Source organism: Echeneis naucrates, chromosome 8 (genome assembly GCF_900963305.1).
Source record: "Echeneis naucrates chromosome 8, fEcheNa1.1, whole genome shotgun sequence".
NCBI classification, from domain to species: domain Eukaryota; kingdom Metazoa; phylum Chordata; class Actinopteri; order Carangiformes; family Echeneidae; genus Echeneis; species Echeneis naucrates.
Window position 1 is genome coordinate 18522031 of NC_042518.1, and position 23925 is coordinate 18545955.

The following is a 23925-nucleotide window of genomic DNA, read 5'->3' on the forward strand; positions in this document are numbered from 1 at the left end:
CATAAATTGTTGTCTCCTTGAATATAAATGCCTTATTAATTAATAAAAGAATGAGCGAAGGCTTGATTGAAATAAGTATGTGTTTTGTTTTGTTTTGTTGTTTTTCCCACCCTGCAGATAGTATATGAGGTGGTTACAGATGGCTGGCTGACATACGTGGAAGGTGTCTGTGTCATCTGGTTCACTATTGAGGTGTTGCTGCGTGTCATCTTCTGCCCTGACAAGGCAGAGTTCTTCCGCAGCGCCCTTAACATAATAGACTTTGTGGCCATTGTGCCCTTTTACCTGGAGGTGGCACTAAGTGGCCTCTCCTCCAAAACAGCCAAAGATGTGCTGAGCTTCCTGCGTGTGGTGCGTTTTGTCCGTATCCTGCGCATATTCAAGCTCACCCGCCACTTTGTTGGTTTACGGGTCCTGGGCCATACTCTGCGGGCAAGCACCAACGAGTTCTTGCTGCTTATCATCTTCCTGGCACTGGGTGTCCTCATCTTTGCTACCATGATTTACTATGCTGAACGCATTGGTGCTGATCCAGATGATCCAACGGCTGCAGCTCACACCAACTTCAAGAACATCCCAATAGGCTTCTGGTGGGCTGTAGTGACCATGACCACACTGGGCTATGGGGATATGTATCCTGAGACATGGTCCGGAATGCTGGTGGGAGCACTCTGCGCCTTGGCAGGTGTGTTGACCATTGCCATGCCTGTGCCCGTCATTGTCAACAACTTTGGCATGTATTACTCCCTGGCCATGGCCAAGCAAAAGCTCCCCAAGAAGAGGAACAAGCATATCCCCCGAGCACCACAGCCGGGTAGCCCTAACTACTGCAAGCCAGATGCCTTGGCCATGGCAACTGCATCACCTCACAGGCTGATGGGCAATGTGCTTGGCCCAGGCATGGTAGGATCTGGCAGCATGATGGGTACTGGAGACTGCCCACTGGCACAGGAGGAGATCATTGAGATCAACAGGGCAGGTGAGTGATGACAACATTTAGACAAAATGAAAAACAGCCTTGAGTGCACCTTGTGTATAAATGTCATAGCAATTTTGGAGTAAAATCAACTCAGTTATGTAAAATGACAAATCTGCTTACAGGGGAGAGTCAGTGAAATCAAGTCAAATCAAATTTTTTCTATATTGCCAAATAATAACAAAGTTACATCAAGACACTTTACATCTAGAGCAGGTCTGGACCAAACCCTTCGTAGAATTATTTAAATAGACCTAACAAATGCCTCCATGACCAAGCACTTGGCATTGATGGCAGGAAAAACTTCCTCTAGGGGGCAACAATCTCAAGCCAGAACCAGACTCAGGAACAGTCCTCCATTTAGGTGTCACTTGGGTTGAGAGTGGATGTGATGGCCATAGCCTACTATGATATTATTGCCATCTGACTGAATCATTTATTGCAGCACAGTGACATAATGCTGTCGCCCCACAATAAGAAGGTAGCGTCCCAGCCTGGAGCCTTTCTGTGTGGAGTTTACATGTTCTGTGTCTAAATTGTCCGTAGGTCTGAGTGTGAGTTTGAGTGGTTGTTTGTCTCTGTCTGTCTTTGTATGTTGGCCCTGTGATGGTCCAGTAACATGTCCAGGGTGGCCCCACCGTTGCCCAATGTGAGCTGAGATTGGCTCCAGCAGCCCCTTTTATTGGAAATGGCTAATGCAAAGTGTAGGCCATGGGCATGACATTTTTCTGTGCAGGGTTTAAAAAAATAAAAAAAAAGTTTTCAGAAAGCTTGTCTTTACTTTTATGCTTACAGAGCTCCAAATCGAAAAGGTAATAGCCTTAACAAAAATAATCATATAAACCCATCAAAGTTTCTCACCTTCTCATCAACTGGAGGTCAGATTTGAAGCACTGAACTGATGTGAGGAGTGTAGATCTCGCAGGATTTGAAGCTGTAAATAACTTACTGATGGCCTTGTTCTTCCCAGAGTGGAGTACACCAAAAATAGATTTTAATTTACAGTGGGAAGGGAAGCTGAAAAAGGTTTACTGTCTCTTGACAATCTCTATCTTCTCCCAATGAGATACCATACATCCAAGATTGACATGTTCTAATAACCCTGGGTTGGCTTTATACAGATATACAGATACTCCCTAACTTAGGAACGAGTTGCGTTCCTAAGGGTCGTTCATATCCTTAATTGTATGTAAGTTGTTTGTTCGTAACAGAGCACATCTTAGCGCTAACAAAAATACAATATATATAGCTGTAGGCTACAGTGCTGCTCTGCATGGGTAACAGTGAAATTCATACCAGGCAGAAGAGGTGCGAAGAACAAAATTTGAGCTCATAGCAAGGGGATGTTCCAAACTATTTTTATTTGCTGTTCGTATCTCTGAATGTAAAACAAATTCTAGTCATTAGTAGAGCAGTGACTGTACTGTATTTTTTACTTTCAAAACATTGATCCAGGCCATTTCATCTTCGCTCTGGTGTCATATTTTAATGGACATAATTTGCGCTGATAATGAATATCTGTATAACTGTGTCGGGTAGGGTTGCAGATGTGAGTTTTATATCTATGCCGGTTTCTCAAAGCAGTTTCTGACAGCCAATAAACATGCTAGAAATGAATATCTGCATGTGTGTCATTGTCACTCTATGTCTATATGTTGACAGATTTTAGTGTTAAACCATTGTTGTAAGGGCTCTCTGGCTAGGGAATCACAATTTCTAAGAGCTGTTCAAGGGTTAAGACTTGGCTTTGGAGTTAAGGTTGGAAATAGGTCTTGTTAGATAGGACACTTTTTCCACAGGTTAAAAAAAAACTTGCTAAGATTAACCAGCATTCAGAATTTTGCAGGAAAATTCAATCAGTATAACTTCATTTGTTCAGTCCCTGATCAGAATGATGTAAAGACAAACCCACTTTCCAGGCAGACAATATGATGTATTTCCAGGTTCCAGATGCTAGAACTAAATAGCCAGCTGCATTTACTGGAATAACGGCCAGACAATGAATAGAGAGAGCTTCTCCTGATTTGAAGTGAAAAGGAAATTAGGTTACTGGCACTTGACAGATGCAGCTTTATTATCAGTCCCAACAAGCAATCACAATCAGAATATTTAACACAAATTAAAGCAAACTCTGCAAGACCTTCAATTCTTCAGAATACACGCAAAACTGTTGAAAAAGTCAAAATCCATCTTGTGAAAGCAAAAACTAAAAGTGATGGCGCAACACCATGTACATTCTTCTTCTTTTGTGTTGTGTTTGTGTTGGTGGTTAGCAAACAAGCCAAGCCGAGGACGGGATACACTCTGGACAAGTCATACGTCCAATTCAGGGAAAACACACAGAGACAGACAAAGACAAACAACCAGTCAGACTCACACCAATCAATCTAGACATGCATGTCTTTGGACTGTGGAAGGAAACCGGAGAATTCAGCGAAACTCAGGAGCTAGCAGGGGGACTACATCCAAACTCCACACAGAAAGGCACCAGGCCCAGGAATCAAACCCACAACCTCCTTCCTGTGAGACAACAGTGCTAACCACTATACCACCTTGCTGCCCAAATTATTATATAACTGGGAAAAAGAAAACCTCGAAGTCATATCCACACAACGAAATTTGTCTCACACAAAAAAATGAAAAAGAATTTAAAAACCTTCCCCTCATCAAATCATATCTTTAATTTTTGAGATTCTCTATCATGTCATATCATATCACAAAATAACATGCTCTAGTGTTTGGCATTGTCGACAGTCTTCACATTTTCCAGTCTTGTGTCTATTTATTCTGAAAATTTTGTTATTATGTCCAGTATATCCAAATCTGAGCCGTGACATTACACTCTAATTTTCTCGCTTCCTTCATTTAATTTGTCCCGCCCAACTCTATGGAACTACCATCCTTGGCATTCTTCTTCCCACTGCCGTTGCCAATTTCCCTTCCTTTTTTGTCTAAAAATGCTCATTGTTTTACTAATAGTAACTGTTCACCTTGAATGTTCAGATGAAATGGAAGATGAAGAAAGTAAAGCCCTCTCATTTACCAACCAAAATAACTGCAAAATGCTGTAGAATGGATTTTTCTTCTTTGCAGGCACAGCTATTGCTAAGTTTGAGACTGTGGCCCAATATCATTTGCCCAAACTGTCTGTACAGTTACATCGCTTTTTGTTACTTTGAAGGGGTTCTTGATTTCCTTAAATAAACAGCCCGCCATCTATTTCTGTGATGTACAAAATTCTTATTCCACTTTAAAGTAATTAGCTACAACCTTTAATTCATTAGCTTGTAGTTCAAATAAAATCAACATTTTTGCCAATTCCTGCAATAAACTCCATAAATTGCAGTTGTATAGTATAATTAACCCTTATAATTTTTGAGAATTAAGCATTTTGGATCACAACAGTCACAAAAAAGCTCAGCAATATCCTGGAATGGACTGCCCTATACTGCAACACAGCAAAAGATTAAGACACAGTCAACTCCGAGCAATGCAAAAAGGGTTCAAATTTTATTAACAGGTTCACCTATAATACCTAAGAAGTTTTAGACATATGTTGTAGTGATTAACATAAGGGTAAGGGGTTTAAATACCTTATGACAGTGAGTGTCTTTACAACTAGTGTAAGTTTGTATTTGTTTGTGCGTATGTGTCCATACTGTAGGTCATATACCAGAAAGATGAGTTGAAAGCAACGCATTCTGTTAAAACTTTAACCATCTCCTCTTTTGTTGTTTGTGTGTGTGTGTGTGTGCAGCTCAGCATAGCATGTAAGTACATGTGCACTGCTTGCTCTGCTGCAGTGTGTTGGTCATGTGATCAGAACAACTATCACAAGGCACAAACATTCCTTGACACATCCCTCCTATTTCCTTTTCCTCTCTGTCATGTGTTCATTCTCTCTTTCTCTTTTTGAAATAATTTTTACTTTCTCTATCATTTCTGCTTTTTCTTGCTTGTTTTAAATCTCCTAATTTCTTCTCCTTGTTCTTCACCAAATCTGCTCTTATCTCCTTTTATTCAAATTGGTATCTCTCTCAAACTGCAATTTTTCTCATGTTATTTATACCTCTCTTGTTCTGCTTACATTTAATATTTGTCCTTTAATTTCTACCTTTTTTTTCTTGTTCTTCTCTATGTTGGCCTGTATCTCTGCATCACCCTGCATCAAACCCTGCCAGACTCCAAGCAGAATGGTGACACAGGGGCCAATGCAGCAGCCCTAGCCAACGAGGACTGCCCCACTATCGACCAAGTCCTTGGGGATGAGCGCAGCCCAGCAACCGCGGGCCTTGGCTCCACCACTAGTCGTGAGCGATACCCCCATGACAGAGCCTGTTTCCTGCTGAGTGCCGGGGAGTTCCAGCGCACCACGGATGGGAACGTTCGGAAAGGTAGGAGTGCTGAAGGGTGGAGGCAGAAGATTGAAGTGATAGAGGAGAAGAGGCTGTTGCTTAATGCATGGTCTTGATTGATACATCCTGACTGTGTGAGTAGTATGAAAATACATCAACATGGGCGTAACACTAGGACACATGTCCTGAGCAGAATTCCACAATAAAAGCAATTCCCAACAGTATAAATTTTATACTGTTGGGAATTATATATATATGTTATATAATTTTATACTATAAAACATATTTTACTGGTGGTCAAGTCTTCACTCCTCTGCACCTATAGAAAGTCTCGCACACACAGACACATGCAACATGAAAGCAAAATGTTAACACAAGCCAAACACATCATAGTGATGTAGTTAAAATACAGAATGTAGAAAAAGTATTTCAAAATAAAAGCACTCAAGAAGCCCAAATTATTCTTTTGTAAAGCAAAATCAAAACTGAATAGATCACATTTCCCCTCACCTCTCTATCATTCTCACTGAGGGCACAGTATCACAATAGATTGCTCCATATGGCACAAATAACACATCAATTTGCACAAAATGCCATTAATTGTTAGTCCATTGATCTTATGCATTTACCCCCCTCAAACTGCAACTACAGGGGAATGAGCCCCCTACATGCATTTATCCCGCATCAGTGATGCAGAGGTACTGCAGAGGTTGCTGCAGCACTGCCATCAGCACTGATGTGGAAGTGACTGGGTTCACTGTAGTGGAAGACAAAAGCAATCCTGACAGGTTTTGTGAGTAGTGGTTTTGTGAGTTGTTGTCTCCTGCAATAATGCAGATCACTCACTCAGCATGCAGGATAACCTCTACCTTTAGAGATATTCCAATATGGACATATATAATTTTTTTTACTTCATTTTTTTTTGTACAAATAGTCATGAGTTTTTTAAAACAATTTTATTGGAAACATACTTTCCTGTGAGCCAGATGGACAAATTACTTAAAAATTTACAATATACACATTGGTTTTTCATACCTAAATCTTTCGCTGGACCATGAGTTACCATCAATCGAACACATAGACTTTACTGTAACAAGTGCAGTAGTCCTGTCTGTCACACTACTATCTGGATAAGATCATTCCAATAGTAGAGTTCATATTTTAACTTACTCTTTTTGTTCCTTATTATTCCAAATAAAGTTTTCTCATTATGTATATTGCTGTGTATAGTAATGTTTTTCAAAAACAAACGCACAATCCCCACATTTTCAGGAATCCAGGCCGGCAACAGCCAGATTGAGCATGTCCATCTGTTGTTTTCTTATGGATATTATATCTCAGTAAAGCCTTCTTTGAATTTCAGATTTGGCACAAACTACAAATCAAGGATGGACTGATAATATATTTTTGATGAAAGGTGGATACAGTCTGAGACGTGGACAGAGGTTGACAAATAGATAAATATTCACACCCCTTCATGTTCCAGATGTTTAAATCTGTGTGTGTGTTATGTGTTAAAATTACATGCTTCATATAAACGTCTCGCAGTCCAGGTGATTTGAGAACAGATTTTTTAGGGCCTTGTATTCAAGACCTGGCAATCAAATGTGTTTCTGAAATTTGTGTGTTTTTACCTTGGTTGTTCATTTAATACTAGAGGACTCCCTTAAGGCATATATAAAGACCACACAACATGTACACAACAAACAAAATATTATCAAGTCAAGTCTCGCACACTGTGATTTCACACTCATGTGGTGCCCTGGGGACCGTTTTTAGATGGCTTCATTTCATAGCCTCAAACAGTGCAAGTCAACCAAATTCAACCTCAAATTTGGCACATATCACTTGGCCTAATAAATCTTAAAATTCTCATCTAGCAGACACAGCATATACATGAAATTAATGTGTCTGCTGTCAGGCATCACATCAGGCTGTTCTTCTTCATTGCTGTATATATATACATATATATATATATATATATATATATGTATATAATTCATTAACATTCTTTGTTTTCTCTTCTCCCCACACTCTATTCTTCTGTTCTTCGCATTTCTGCTGTAATGACTCACATTTTGTCAGGTCATTTTATGTTTTTCATGCCCTTCATGCAAGTGTTCCTCCTTTTCCAATAATGTTTGATTTCCCCTTTTTTATATATTTTCCTGCTGCCACCTTGACCTGCTAACATTGAAATAATAACCCTTTAACTTTTAACATTACTCTTTCACACAGTCCCAACATGCTATTTCTCATATTTCACACATACAAACATAGTGCAGTGTGTGGCACCCACTCTGGGGGAGGAGTGGCTCATGCCAGAGGGGCCTCTGCTACAGCAAGACTTCCATATGCATTCCCCCTCCTATTGGCTCAAACAATAGGAATACAGAGGTAACACTTTTGCACAGCATGAAGCAGAGATAAACAACATTAGATTAGATTAAATTAGATTACATTTGCCTCAATTAGAGCAAATTAAGATTTTGATTATACCCTTATAGACAAATTAGTGTCAAAATTGAGAATTGTTTTATATAAATGTATAACAATGCTAATTACCCACATCTTAGTTTGTTGCAATGTACTTGACAACATATCCCTTAAGAGAGACTATAAAATACAAATTGAGGTCTGCCTCAATTTTCACAAGCATTGGCACACGTGCTTGGTTTTTTTATGTGCTTGGAAAAAAACAAAACACGTTTTATCCTTATCAAATAAGGCTCACACTAGTGAGTGCAAAAATAAAATTGCACAAGATATACTGTAAATAATTGTCCATATGCATGGATAAAAAAAATATATATATATACATATATATATAAAAAATAATAAATAGAAAACTGTATATATATTTATTTATATAAATATAAATATATATATATATTTTTTTTTTAAATCAACTCAAGTATACAATACGAATTAACATCTTGTGTGTCTGTGTGTGTGTGTGTATAGTAAAATAAGTCATAGTTTTCTTTATAAAGACCTTCTATGAAAAACAAAAAAACAACTCCTCAAGTCACCAGCAGTCACAGATGCACACTTCCTTCAGTAAAACTGAATACATTCGGTGGCTGTGAGCATGAATTTGTTATTGAATGCATGTCTGTTCCCATTTATTAGCCTGCTGTGAGTGAAAGATATATGGCTTCCTTTTTTACACTTATGGTATGTTGTAACCAAGGGAGATCAGGTCATGGGGTCAGACTCGGTCTAAAGGTCAAAGTTCACAGTACGGGTCCATGTCTGATGTGTGGTCTTGCTCTTGTTTATTTTGTTATTGTGTTACTGTCTCCTTCCCCAGGTTGTGTCAGGTTATGCGTTTGTACATTGGCTCTTGTTGGTCACTATCCATCTGTCTTCTTGTCTGTCTGTTTCTCCATTTTGTTCTTTTTTTTTTGTTTCTGTCTCTACGTCCATGTGTGTAAACTGTATTTTTTGTGTAGCTGTCTTCCCCTCCTCCTGCTCCTCCTCTTCCTCCTCCTTCTCCTCCTCTCACCCGGTCTCCTCTCACTCTGGTACTTACAGATAGGGGTTGGTACGAAGGGGGGTGAGATATACCATGAACTTATTACTCATCATAACATTTCCTCCTTGTTTCAGAGAGTCTTCCTCCTGAACTTCTTTTGGGAGAGGGTCTCTGATCTTTTCATACCTCGCTTTCTGTATGATAAAAACGGTATTTTTTAAGATACAGTTGCCTCATTTTTAGGAATTCACCTCACAATTACAATAAATTGTCCCATTGAGATAAATAAATAAAATTATTGAGGATCAAAACCAAAATGAAGAGTACTCTGCAGTTTCTTACAATGGGGCTTTAGTTGAGCCTGTTAATGAGTTTTTGGATGGGTACCAGAGTAACAGTGACCACTGTACAAAGGTTGGCTTGTTGCTGAACCAGGAGAGATAGCTGGGTGCTCATTGGTCGGTTTCCTCTGTCTTGTCCTCTGGAACTGAGCTCAAGTCAGATTTTATAGCACGGCCCACAGAGAGCACTGTTTTGCTTTACAGCTGAATCAACTCGAACCATTGCATTATGGGTCCATATGTAATTAATTTACAAAAATAGTTGTACTTTCAAGTGACAGTCAGGATTTCATGTAGCTGCACTCTTTGCCAGGCTGGGCTGGAACACTGACTGCTGTAACAGTGCTTTCTAGGTCTATGTGAGCCTAAAAGACAATTAATGTTTTAATTTCAATCGAGCAGGTTTGTAGACAAACAAAAAGATAAGTGAGAGGGCGGAGAGACAGACAAAATTCAGATTCTAAAAAGACTCACACATAATTAGACATTCAGGTAAGTTTAACAGTAAATTTGACGGGCTGTGCTGACTAACATAGTGGTGGCTGTTTTGCCTATTAGCTTTTGCTTTCCATATTAAAAGATAAATTAGCTGATAACTTTTGAGTAAGGTACTTTATGTGCTTCATTTATCTTGTTGTTATCGTGTTGTCTTGTCTTCTTAAATTTGCAACTGCTCAAGTTTCTTGGTAAGATAAATTAAGCACAAGTTCAGATACTCAGTCAAACGGTAGTCAAAGCAGTCAAGAGGCTTTGGCTTTATAAGTGCCATTGCCCTCTGAACCATCCGTGGCACTCCCTCTCTTCTCCCTGCCTCTCTTTTCCAAGGATTAATTACAGAGGTTAATCTTCTTTCACTATAAACCACCAGGTGACTATCTGATCTGTGATTGCAGTGGGCAGGAAGAACAGAGAAGAGAATTTCAGAGGCATCTTGAAAGGGCAATGTCACATTAGGGCACTTCTTCCTGCTGCTTAACTTTTTAACTGTTTTTCTCCCTTTTTGAGAGAGCTGGGTTGTGAGCAACTACTTCAGTTTCAAAAAGACTGAAATAAGACATTAAACGATAAAATATTGCACATAGTTATGTTATGAAATGTAATACTTTGAGCCTTTAATAATCCTGTTTAGTTGACAGAAATCACAGAAGGTCAAAGAATTTAGTTGCCCTTCCATGCTATAATTGTTTTCTTGATTTTGTCAGCTTGTCTAGTAATTTGTCCCTTGGGCTGAGTCCCTTAGGCCTATCTGTCTATCTATCTATCTATCTATCTAAATGTAGTCACTCTTTTTTTCAGTATGTTATTTTTGCTCCCTTATGCTAATTTTATCAGTCCTCATCATTCTCTCACTTTCCTATTGTTTGATCAGTTTCCCACCAAGCTCCCCCTTTCTCTCTCCCTCACTGCATGCCTCACTTTCTCCTTGGCTCTGCTGTTGCCATGGAAACAGTGGGCAAGGGAATTCTGGGACTTGGTGCGGCAAAGCCTTATGGATCAAGACGTTTGATTGCATTATTGATTCATATCGTTACAATAGACTGCGTTTCACTAACCATTCAGTGAGACGAGACAAAACAAATGGTGAGGTAAATGATGTCTGCGTGTAAAAAGGACAAGACAGATCTGCAGAAGAGAAAACAAGGGACCTCGAATGAGTGACGTATGCAGTTATATCTTTTTCTGTTCTTTAGTTCTCTCAAACAAACGTACAAAACACAGATCTGTTAAGGTAAAAATGATCTCCATAGACAATAAAAAACTACATTCTTCAAAACTGTACAATGAATTTGAGAAAAGACTGAAAAGGGGATAGCTTATTTAGTCATCCCTCTTCATTACAAAATCACACCACTAATCTTTCCGAGAGCCTAAGCATAATATAGATTTACTTCACTGACAGAAAGATAATGCTCACTGTACCTGAAGTGACCCTTGAGTCTTACTTTGAGACTCATTTTTTTAAGCAGATATGCTGTGCCAACAAGTTAAATGTACTCCCTCATTATCAGATTTTCATGTGTTTGATTTATTTTTATTTTTCTGAAACCATAATGATTGATTACCTTTAGACTTGTTTTTAATCATTATTGGTCAGAGTGCCCTGACGCCTGTAAAACAGGCAATGCCATGATGCTGTCAGAAAGAGATTCATGTTAATCACGGAAAGTAAATAAATAAATGTATCAGGTATTTGGAATGTGGTTATGGGAATAAAACTGAATTTAAAACATGGATTCAATAATCTACCTTTGCACACATATTACATTGTAGAAGAGCAATGTAATGTTCACATTTACTGAATGGAGGCTCACATCCAAAGGAAGTAGCCACAGAACTAAAGCATCTATCTGTGAACCTCACCCACAACTAGATACCACAGAGACGAGTTTACTGCACCAAGGAAACACAGCTCATGGAATGAAATATTATGAATCCATGAACGAATCTTAAAATGAGAATGTTTGATGTTTGCACAAAATTGGTGTGTATCTGACCATCTGGCAAATTTTGCCTTAAACCGCTCGCTTTATTTCTTTCTGTTCAGTGCAACAGTTTCTGAGTCTTTGCACTTATATGTTTGTGAGGGCCAGCTTTAAGCTTTAGATCTAGGGAGTTACAACACTTTGGAAAGTGAGGTCAAAGGTTCAAAGGGCTGTCTGGGATCCAGAACTAATTCAGTTGGAAATGGATCGGTTTTGAAGCAGATGGCGTCCTCACAAAGATAGAAGTACATAGGTCTGTTTGTAAATCTTTGAAATTATTCTGAAATAACATATTTTTCTATAAATAGAATACATGTTGATATGTTCTTGCATGAAGATTGTTGGGATCATGATATTTACTCATTTCAATACATCACTTTCATCACTTCTTCCATTCCTTGTGTCTCCTTATTCTCCCACTCACTGCAGAAGCATCATTAATTCTGACGAATATTACAGATTACTGCAGTTAAAATGCAATTTAAAAAAACTAAACAAAACAAAATTTTTGTTTTCAGTACTTTTGCCTGATGGTTGCACAAATTTTGCTATCGGTCACGGCCAAAAAGCCATCAGGATGATCATAGTGATTACTCTGTATTCATTTGGATTATGAACAGTATATTGTTCAAATGAAATCAGACAGTCCAGATAAGTGTAAATGTATTAATTAGGTAACTATTGGGAAGTTTGGTCATTTAATTTGAGTTTCAGTTTGATTAATGGTCACCCTCTAAAGTATATAGAACAGTTATCATTTATCATTTTTGTGCAGAGACAAATAAAAGGAAAGTAGAGGCAAGTGTTACCCTCCATGATGTTTTTGAGCTCATATTGCGAAGCCTCCAGTTTGTAATTTGTCATTCACCATTTTGGTTGTTTAAAAGCACAGGAAACCATGTTTGGAGGAGACTATGGAGCTGATGAAGAATGAGAGCTGGCTCTGGCATGCTCTGTTGTCTCTCCTGATTGTGTGGTAAAGTTTGTCAATCACACACACCATAATGCATATTTCTAATTTCCTCTTAATTGGACCAACATTTAAGAAATGAGCATTGTGACTCATTAAAAGCAAAAGTATAGCCATTTTCCTATAGACTTCAATCTTTTTTTTTTTTACAAGCCATGGAGTTGCCCTGTAATGGTTATTATATAGAATGCAGGTTTAAGACACATAACTCACAATTCATTCCATCCCATCCAATTCTGTCCCATTGTTCCCCCTCTTCTTCCTGTGCAGCACCTCTTGTACCTCCCTCTTCTGCTTTTACATTCCCTTTGTTCCCCTATTCATCTCATTCTAACACTGGTTTATCCATCCCATCCTCAGGCTATCCTCCTCAGTCTTTCCCCCTGCGTTGTGTTACTAAAGTCTGACTAAGTGAAGGTAGGCTACGTACATCATATGATGACCACAGCCATGCTAACAGAGCTGCTGCTACTCTTGGAGCCCTCGCTGAGGTTTCTCGCTTTGCTTTAAGAAGAATCATTTAGAAAATCTAAGTTGGATTTTTTTAAAACCTTCAACAGTTCTGGGGCAAGAAAAATTCTGACTTGCAGCAATAGCGGCAACATTATTACCAATTTTACGCATCCATGGCCATGGCTGTAGCCTTCAGACCTGGTTTGAACCTGTAACATTTGTCAAACAACTGCCTAACCTTAGCTGACTGGGATGATGGTTTGATAGCACAGACCAAACCCCAGATAAACTTCCTGCATGTAGGCTTACCAATGGCGAGCCACACAATCATGACAGCAACATGTCAGAGGACAGGCTTTAATTTGCTGGCAGTGTATTCCTCCTCTGTTAGCTCAATGCCACACCAAGATAGCACAGTTTATCCTATCTTCGTGATTTTTCAGAGGTGCTGAATCTATGAAATATTATGGATTGTTATAAATTATTCATCTACCTAAAAGTAACTACCAAATCATATGAACCGGTTGCTACTGGCAAGGCATGGCAAGTTTATTTGAAAAGTATCACACATAGGTCATTTGAAGTGTTTAACAAAGAGTGTGAAAGCAGAGGAAAAAGTGTAACTAGAGAATAATATAAAAATAAAATAAAAACACAGATCATTAAAGATAAAATATGAAAGAGGAGGATTTAAAGGTTACATGAAGGCATTGGCAAACAGAGGAGTTTTGGTTTCTTCTTAAAGCCAGTTATTGTTTGGCCTGATTTGACCTCCTTTGGGAACAGGTTCCAGCAGTGAGCAGCACAGTTTCTGGAGGACATTTCACCCTCTTTAGATTTAACCGTTGACTCTGCTACCAGCCAAAAATCTCCTAGTAATAAGTTACTGCCTGGGTCCATGGTGACATTTCATCAGTTGTAGCAATACATGAAATTGTTCCAGAGCCCATGAGCATGACACCAGACTCAAGGGAGGCAGATCACTGTCAAACCTGCCTAATACAAAAGCAGATAAGCAGTCATTATATATGTGACAGCTACACCAGAACTGCCTTTCAATCTTTAAAGGATTGTGATAAGTGAAGGCCTTTTTTTAACGTTACAGAGATAATCATAAATTGCTTCTGTTCAACACTGCATGTATTGATCCTAATCACTCTAGCATAACTACTTGTATGTGTGTGTGTCTGTGTGTGTATATGTGTACGTGTGTGCACGTGTGGCTGCTGACTTATTGGGATTTAATGTGTACTGGTACACATCAACACACAGAGAGGAATAAGCATTGATTTAAGCCAAGACATTAATCATTAAATTGAAAGTTTCTTTTTTTTCTTTTAAAAAAATTAATGGCACGCATATCATGCCATTTTGCAGGTCAAGTTGCATTGTACCAAAAAATGATGCAACTGGAAATCCCTCAGAAAATGGTATTGCTGATTGTCAAAAACAAAAAACAATGTAACATAATATTTAGGTGAGGGTTTTAACCAGATGAACTGGCCCATTACCTACTGCTGGGGGAGAGAAAAGGCAACATCAGATTGGCAAAATGCTTACACTCTTTCATTACTCAAAGCACTGAAGTAATCTGAATGCTTTATATTTTAAGAGAGATAATATGTCAAATTTAGAAACTCCGAGAAGGATAGGAGGATTCTTGATGCAATCTTTAATTAATTATTTAAATTTTGGTTAAATGTAAAGGAAAAAAAGTAGTGAAATACGTAGCTCTTAAATATCATGTTGTGTTTTTTCAATGAAGAAAACTTAATCTTCACATGGCATTGGTAAACACAACCTCTACATTTACACTTGGAAACAATGAGTACATTACAGTTTTCTACAACTTAAAAAATTAGAAAAGCAAATATTAGGACCATTTGAAAGGAAACCTGGAGGCCTCCATACTTTATGCCACATGTTACCATGGCAGACATAGATTAAGGACAACTGTAAAATGAGTTCATTGTATCTCCTGCCACTGCAGAAATGAACAAAATAATTAAAGCTCAGAAGTGCTAACTACAAGAAGTTCCATTTTTGACGACAGTGTGACTATGAGATTAAGAGACAGCTATACCATTTGGAATGTGGCTCTTTTACCTTTTAATGAGAGAAAGAATGAGGACTTCATTGATTAATGAAACCTTTTCAAAGGCCAAAAGGCCAATTGTAACATCCTTAAAATATGTTCTTCTTGAAAACTAATGTTGGAGAAAGGGGCTCTTAATAGAGTCAGGGTGATTCCATATGTGGGCAATACAATAGTACTTCTCAGTAGCCTGGCAAACCTGGCTAAAATTACTTTTACTTGAAAAGCATGGGTGCAGTCCAGGAATGAAGGAAAGATAGCCTCACATGGTTGTCAGTGCAAATATATGACACATTTGTGAAATCTATACTGACATGCTACCAAATGGGCCAGTTACAGTTGTGGTAGTCAGCTTTGACAGAAATTGTGGCTAACTTTGCTCTGACTTACTTGCAATATCATGCCAATACAAACTTGGCAACCACATGACATTTGGGACTTCATGGGACTTTTTGTTGACCCCATATCTCACACAACTTACACTTGGGTCAAGGGTCTCATAAAGTCATGCTTATTTTCTCTTTGCAGAAGAAAGCCTCATATATAATAATTTAAAATCATTCATTGATTTTTCCCTAATGACGGTTAGACTACACCTGGCTGAGATCTTATCCTAATGTGTTACCAAACCTCAAGATCGTTTTCACATGAAATCTATTGTAGCTGAAATCAAACACTGCCCCTGGTCTCCTTTAACTCACTCAGTGCAATTCATGCCCAACTTCCCTCATAAGAGCAAATCGTTTCTGAGAGTTGTTGAAACTGGTGGTTCAGGCATCTGGCCAAGATGCCTCCTGGACACCTCCCAGGGGAAGTATTCTGCGCACAGCCATCTGGGAGGAGACACCCAGGACAGACCCAGACCCTCTGGAGGGATTACATTGGTTGGCATGGGAACGCCTCAGGATCCTCCCAGAGGAGCTGGTGGAGGTGGCTGGGAAGAGGAGTGTCTGGGCGTTCCCTGAGACTGCTGCCTGTGACCCAGAAGTGCAGATGAAGACAAAAAGAGATGAGACATTTTCCAAAAAGCAGTGATCAAAACATACTAGCTCAAAAAAAAAATTCTTCTGATTTTGTTAAATGCCAAGTTTTTATTAAAAAAAAAAAAAATCCCAGAATTTCTGACAGTATTCAGCCAGAGAAAGCTGTTATCATCGAGGCAGACTGTAATGTGGTTCAAAAGACACTGATTAGTAACCTGAAGAGAAACCTTTTAGGGTGCAATCATGATATCCCACATTCATGTGTTGGAAGAGGCTGGCTTCAGGTAATTTTCCAGTAAATGCCTAGAGAATCCTGAAAAGCAGCTTAAGATAAGATAAGATAAGATAAGATAGACTTTATTAATCCCTTGGGAGGTCTCCGTCAGGGAAATTGTTGTTCCAGCAGGTACAGCACCGACAAGAACAGTAAAAGAAAGCACACAGTTTGAAATATATAAACAACAAATGTACAACCAACTAACTTTTCCATAATTATGATATATATTATATTATTATTATTATTATTTTGTCATAATATATGACTTTAAATCACAAATCTCTATACAGGTGAAAATAAACAATTAAATATATTGAATAAATTATTCTAATTATGAGTCTCCAAATACTGCACATGATCAGATGTCAGCCAGGTGAAACATGTTGTTCACAAATAAAATGAGCCCTTGTGAGGAAAAATCACTTAAGCAGTCCTCCGATTTCCTGCATTATGGCTAATTTGCAAATGTTATCATACTATCATCCTAAGCAAAGATGATGAACATGGTGAATATTGTATCTGCTAAACCATGTTAGCATTGCCTTTGTGATTTTATTTAGCAGGCTTATGTTAGCACTTGGTTTAAAGCCTACGCAAACATAGCCTCACTTGTAAGCTTGCCAAATATCAACTGACTGGGGAGGACATGTACTTGACCCCGACCACAGAGACACCTTGATTTGTTCATCAGTCTGCTCGCTTGCCTTTCTGTCTGTCTGTTGTGTGTCTGTGAACAGCAATCTGTTCTTCATATGGACTGGCTAAAACACCTGGTCTTTGAGAAACAGTGATCCTTAAAAAGGATTGAAGTTGGAGGTTTGAGTGTTAATATGAAGGATTGTGTTCAGCTGTGCTCAGCTCCAGATGATTTACCTGCCTGATTTACTCTGAGCTTCCCAAATATCTTTGATTCATCTTAATCATCAAGTTTGTGTTTGCTCCCCGTAAACTAAAATGCTTTTGGGAATCCCTGAGCAGGTAATCTGATGGATGTCTGAGGCTTGTGTACATCCACTAGACTACCAGACCTCCCCTACCCTAAACAGATGATGTCGTTGCGCCAGAGCGTCACCTCTTCGTGTTAATGGGATATTGTGGCAACTGATAGCTGATTTTCGTAACCCATATTCCTATTTTGTCCTGTCTCTGTTCATCTGTTTGTCCCTCTGTTCATCTCTCTGTCTATCTGTCTTTTTCCACTTCCTCCTTTGGTCTACAATATTTTACTTGGTTTGGGCTGATTTTCTTTGGAATTACTTTTTTAAACTTTGTTTCATTTACAAATGCTTGTAACTGTAACAATTAATTTATATTTGCTATTTCTGATGTGCAATGCTGTCATAATATAACACACACTGATATATCATGACATTGTTTTTTTCATGGCATTTCCACCCCATAACACATGTTCCTTGAATTACACCTTTTTTTTACCACTATATGGAAACTTTAATTTGCTCATACCTGCTGTGAATGACCCTTCATAACCTTGCTCTGACCTTCTGACCTGTGCACGTCGTCTTTATGTAGCCACAGGTTATGAGAAGTCACGCAGCCTCAATAATATCTCCGGGATGACAGGCACCCCGCTGCGCCTCACCCCCATCACTAACTCCACCTTTGAGCCCTTTGAGCCATCTGGCCTCAGGCGGTGCCACTCCCCCATTCCTTCCATCTTGTAGCATAGCTAAAAGAGAAACACAAAAACACACAATGTCAAGACAGTTTCTCTTTCATTACATCACTCATTTTTTTCTTCCTGAAAAAAAACTACAAGTTATACTTCTTGATGCTAGAGGGTCTTATTATTAAATTAAAGATAAAGCTTCAATAGATGCTTAAGCAAATGCACAAAAAAAATAAATAAGTACTCACTAACACGTCTGCCTTACTAACAGGGATAGAGTCTAGGTTAGTTTCGACCGATAAGATAGTTGAGTTAGTTAACCTATAGCTTTCCCAGTGCTACTTTATGCCTGTATCTTGACTGCACTTGCTTTAAAACTGATATCTACACATAGCTTTGAATTACGGACTTTCTCATATATTAAGCCTCAGAATGTACACATTCACATACATGTAGACACTGACATACTACTCCATGCATGCATGTTTTTATTCATGAGACTCTCCAGAATAATGAAATACACTATGCTTAAAAGTAGATTAAAAAGGAAAACTTCTTAATTCACAACTAAATCTTAAGGACAAACCCCCAGAAAGCCATGTAGGCTGTAAATGGTCAGATATTTGTGTTATATTTAGATGATATGCAAGCTCTTTTACAAATATTTAGAAAGAATAATGCAATACAAAAATAGATACACACATGGAGATGCATACTTTGCTCTCACAGTATCCCTTTAGTATGGGAAAAGGGGATAGAGCTTCCATTAATATCCAAGTTACCAACATAAGCAGCTCATAAAAATAGTCATATCTCCTGCCATCTCTTTTTTCTACCTCCTCAGGCTCAACACTACTCATACTCTATCACACTCACAGGATGTACTGCAGAACAGGAAAATGATCTTTTATACTGCAGATGGCAGGGAGCAGATTAAAGGACACTTGATTGTCTCTCTCTCTGGGTGGTAGATAGGAGTCGATTAAAACCATATCATAATTTAGTCAAGGTATTCTGATCCCATATCTGCAATAGTCTGCTGCCAAGGATTGTATCTGCTGCAAAGTCAAATCTCCATCTAAATGCAGAGTAAATTTTACTAAATTTCCAAAAATGTTCAAAAGAGAATGTGAAGAATGTGATACTGTCAACAGCTGTTAGACAATGAGCTGATATCTGGGAGCCTGAGTGATGTTGTGCGTTTTGTGTAGGCTAAGTCATGAGTTCTTCACTAAACCTCTTACCAAATAAAATATTTCATAAAATAATCAGTCAACTGTAGGAACATGAAAAAATGTCATGAACTTTGGCCTATAGCCTCACCAAAAATCCCAGTGTAGCCATGGAGACAGGAGTAGTTGAATTTGATCTGATCTACCACACCATCACTCCTTACCTCCCACCAAAGTACTCTCACCTGGGCGCTCATGAGGCTGAGCTGCAAAGATAGGAGAAAGGAGAGTATCACTTCTCCTTTCATTTAAGAGCTACAGTCTCATCAGATCTGTAAGAAGAAACTAATTTTCTTTCTGTCCGTGAGTGAGATGGGAGGATTGACGCCACTGTCATGGCCAAGATGAGTGCAAATTTGGAGCGAGGCTGTGGTTTATCCTTACTAGGCATAAAGCCGGGAAGTAAAGGAAACAGCAAGCTTGTCCCTGTCCAAAATAAAAATGTAAAGCTGACCATTTAACAGAAATATGTGTTTCAGGTGGTGCTGTGGGCTAAATTTCTTGATAAATAACAGCCACCCAATGTTCTTCCTGGGATCTTCTTATCACATTTGGGTTGACTATCATCATGCTTTGGTGTGCTTACTGGTCTTATTATCTACCCCAGGTGGAATAAATAAACTGTTGTTTATCAAGACATAAAGCCAAGCTCCAATAAAACACACACTTCAAACTTTAAAGTTTCTTTTTTACTTGTTTCTATTTGTGTAATGATTAAAGAGGCTCAGGCATGAACTAACCTGAAAAAGTACTGAATCTAGATCTGTACTGACACACCAGTGTTGGACCAGTATAAACTCAGCTTCTTGATAGATCTGGGGGTTATCAGACTTTCTCTATATCTGGGAAAGTTTTAGATCTTGCAGCTCAGCCTGAAAGTGAGAAGAGCGGTTTTCCTCAGGTCTGAGTTCATCCTGCCATCACCACCACCGCTGCTGCCAACAGCATCACTACTTGCACTGACACCAGTGTGACTCAGCAGCCAGTGGCAATATTTTTAGTTCTCTCCCTTTCTGGCTACTCTTTATTTCCCTGTTTTTGCCCTTCCTGCCCCCACCCTCCCCCCACCCACCCCCACCCCCCCCCCCACCCCACCCCAATCTTACCCCAACCCACCCCCTCTTCCATCTCTTCTTGTTTTCTGGTGGTCAGTAGGAGGAACAGTGAACGGCTACTGGAGCGACAGCCCGTGGTAAAAGAGGAGCGGATGACAAAACGCCACAGAGAAGAGAGAGAACATGACACCAGATACAGCAGATAAACAGAAATATGCAATGTAGATAAATGAGACAGACTGGTAGTTTAATATGTGTGGTGGTCAGATATGCTTTATCTGTGGCACAGGGATCTTTATGTTTTATGTTTATGTGTATATGTATGTGGCCAGATTTCCATCTACCTCTGTAACAAGATGCACAAACAGAAAAACACATCCTTTTAACATCCTTTTAAGAAAGACAACAAATTATTATTTAACTTTTTTATGATGTAACTTTGTTTTAAATTGATGTAACCTTTAATTTCCTTTTTGTTTTAGAATTTTTTTTTCTAATGCTGCATATGATTTCAGAGCTGTAATGTCAGACTTTTGTCATTCTTGTAGACAGTAATTATTTGTCTTTAGTTAAGTTTCAGGTCTGTGGTCAGCTCTCACTCTCAACTTCTTTCTCTTCTACAAATACGTATCAGAACGTCAACAAACCTGTTTGCTTTCTGTTGGCTTTATACCATCCTGAGACAAGATTCACTGAAACATGCAGAGAACATTTATGAAGTATAAATTATTGTTTGTCTTTCAGATCTTATCAGAGAATAGGATTTACAAAAAGTGGTGATGGATGTGGATTCCTTGTTCAGAGGAATGCTTCTGTGCACTGGGCTTATCATTCCCTATAGAATTAAATCAAAAATGTTGTGTAGGTGTGCTAAGTTTGGAGCTCTTGCCTAAAAATTATCATCCAATGCTAAAATATTACACCACCTTCTTTGACACTCCCAAATGTTACATCTGTCTTGTCCATACATTTTTGACACATACAAGGACAAATGAAATGATTACCAACCAATTATGAATTTGTTACTGTAGAGAAATTGGATTTTCAAAATTCCGAAATCATTCATTTTATGTGACTAGCCTGTTTCTAGCCTGGGGTGCAAGCTCTGGAGTAACTTTCTGTCTCAAAAGTGCAAATGAGTGAATCTAAAGAAAATGAATGATTGGATTCCCACTTGGAAAATGATTTAAAAGAACAAACCTATTACATATGTACACTAGAAACACATACCTTCTCAAGTGGAGATAATTCAATGACAAAATGCATTTCCCTTGATCCAACCTAACCAACCTGAACCGCTAACCCTCATGTTTAATCTTAACTGTATCTCTACCACTAAACTGAACCTGAAACTGTTTAGAACAGGTTTAGAGTCCCCACTGGAATATAAATACACACACACACACACACTGTAGATGGATACGGACACATGCTACAGTCACTCCATGGATCCTTAAGTTAATCTCTTACCATTTCATCCTCTCCTTATCCTCCTCTCCCCTTCTGATGTCCACACATTGTGTGTCTTCAGTGCCACTGCTGATTGGTAGCCTTTGTCATGATGATGTACATATGTAAAGTTTGCATTGTAAATGGTTCAATTGCATGGGTTTTCAAAGCAAGCAGTGAGGATACTGATATGAGGAGCTTTTAGTTTGATGAATGTGTAAATAATATTTCAATTACTAAGAGTGTGTATGGATTAAGAGTGTGTTTCAATGCATACATATGCACTAACAATGCATGCAGGACAAAAAACCTTAACCTCTTTGGATGCAGGAGGTGGGATGGGTTGACATTATGCATGCCAAAATGCTATGATGCTATTGGTCAGAACAGACCATTCTAGGTACTGTAGGGGGGATGGGAAAGTTTATTTTTGCAGGATGGGGAGGGGTTGCATTTCTGATAGGTCTTGTATAGCTGCTTTCATATCACTCTTGAGAGACTTACGATAAGAGAAACATATTAACAACTGTAGCTTACAATATTTTTCTTTTCTTTTTTTGCTTCTCTTTTCACAGAGAACTGTTCTGAAAGCCCTGTGCTTATCAGATATATGCAAAAAGAAGCAGTAACTGTGAACTAATGTTAAGTAATGAAAAAAAAAAACAAAAGAAACAAACAAATCCGGTTTCTTCCATCCATTGTCTTGATTGCTCTCTTGTGGCAGAGAGGACAGACCCTTTGCACCCCCCACACCCACCCCACCACCCCACACACACACCCCACCACCCCACACACACACACACACACACACACACACAGATTTCATTCCTCTGTTTTCATTGTGTATCATGTTTCCTGTACGCTTAGCCTGTCTTCTATTTTATACCTTTATTCAAATCACAGAGAGCTCAAAGGATACCTCTGCAATGTGAGAATCCAATTTGTGCAATGCAACATCTTACAAAGGTGAGGAGGATAATTAGGTCCTGACAAGCAATCTTGGCAAAATATACTTTGACCAACTGTCAACACTAACGGCACATTTGAATATCAGACAATTATCCTGTTATTAGATTTATTTATTTTTTTAATACTTTGGATCTAATCCTGTGCAAAACATGTCCCCATTATACTGTGAGGCCAAGAAGAGTATTATTTTGGAATATTTGGATAATTTGATTTCCATTGACCACTCTATCAGCCATAAACTCTCTGTGTTTTTGAGCTCCTTCTGACTGTTGATGATTCCTCAATTTTGTGTAAAAAAAGACTTTGGAAGTCCATTCCAGAACCTTTTTACTGATTATGAAATTATTTCCAACATGTTAGTTACATTTCTGGTTTCTGTGTGAACCACCATAGCTTAGTAACATTAGCATTGCAACCTCACCACATTCTTTTAAGACATAAGTATTTACATTCATTGACAATCTATTATAGTGCAATGATAAGTGACGATGCAGCAAGTGTGTTTCCTGTTTGTAGACAGGTGGCAAGTAAAGGTTTGGAGGTTTCTGAGTCACTGAGAGTCTGGGGCCAAAAGTTAGGTCACACATTGATTTTATAGCTGCTATTTTGAAGCCTCTTGTTTGTTATTTGGTTGTAAGCCATCTCGAAAATTTATTTGGAGAAGAAGGTGGAGCTGTGGAGTAGTGAAGGGTAGATTTGACCAGCTCTGTAGTCGATACAGATTATCACACTGTGTGCTGTACAGTCTTTCAATCACACAATAGCCACACCCTAAACGCATCCCCTGCTTAATTCTCTATTTTCCTTTAAATGGAACCATCATTTCAAAAAGGAACATCATGTTGTGTTGACAAAGATTTTATTACTAAGCTACAAGTTCAATACAATCTGACTTCTTTTTACAACCCTGATGATCATGAGATTAAATGCAGGCCCTTCAGCCAGCGATCCTACGCACACTTTTATAGACAGTCTGTGATCAAAGGCACCAAGGAAGTCGCTTATGGTGATCCCCTCAAGATCTAATTCTTGAATCAGGAAACAGGACACAGGGCCACTTTTGCCAAAATGGTTTATATACCTTTACTGTAAGCTGTGTACAGGTTTGGGGTAAATCTCTCATGCCAGCTTGATACCTCACAAATATAAAGAATGGGCAACATGACTTTTGCTCTTTGTTTT

The 23925-nt window shown here is 38.6% G+C and overlaps 1 protein-coding gene across 1 annotated transcript in view; it reads left to right on the top strand.

The window, feature by feature from the left end:
- Positions 1 to 18093, top strand: part of LOC115047291 (potassium voltage-gated channel subfamily C member 1-like) — a 48101-nt gene extending 30008 nt beyond the window's left edge. Inside the window, exons 3-6 of the mRNA XM_029508108.1 lie at positions 118 to 979; positions 5158 to 5370; positions 8645 to 8665; positions 17942 to 18093. Of these exons, the coding sequence (XP_029363968.1) occupies positions 118 to 979; positions 5158 to 5370; positions 8645 to 8665; positions 17942 to 18093 (1248 nt within the window). The remainder of the gene's footprint in view (positions 1 to 117; positions 980 to 5157; positions 5371 to 8644; positions 8666 to 17941) is intronic.
- Positions 18094 to 23925: the final 5832 nt, after the last annotated feature.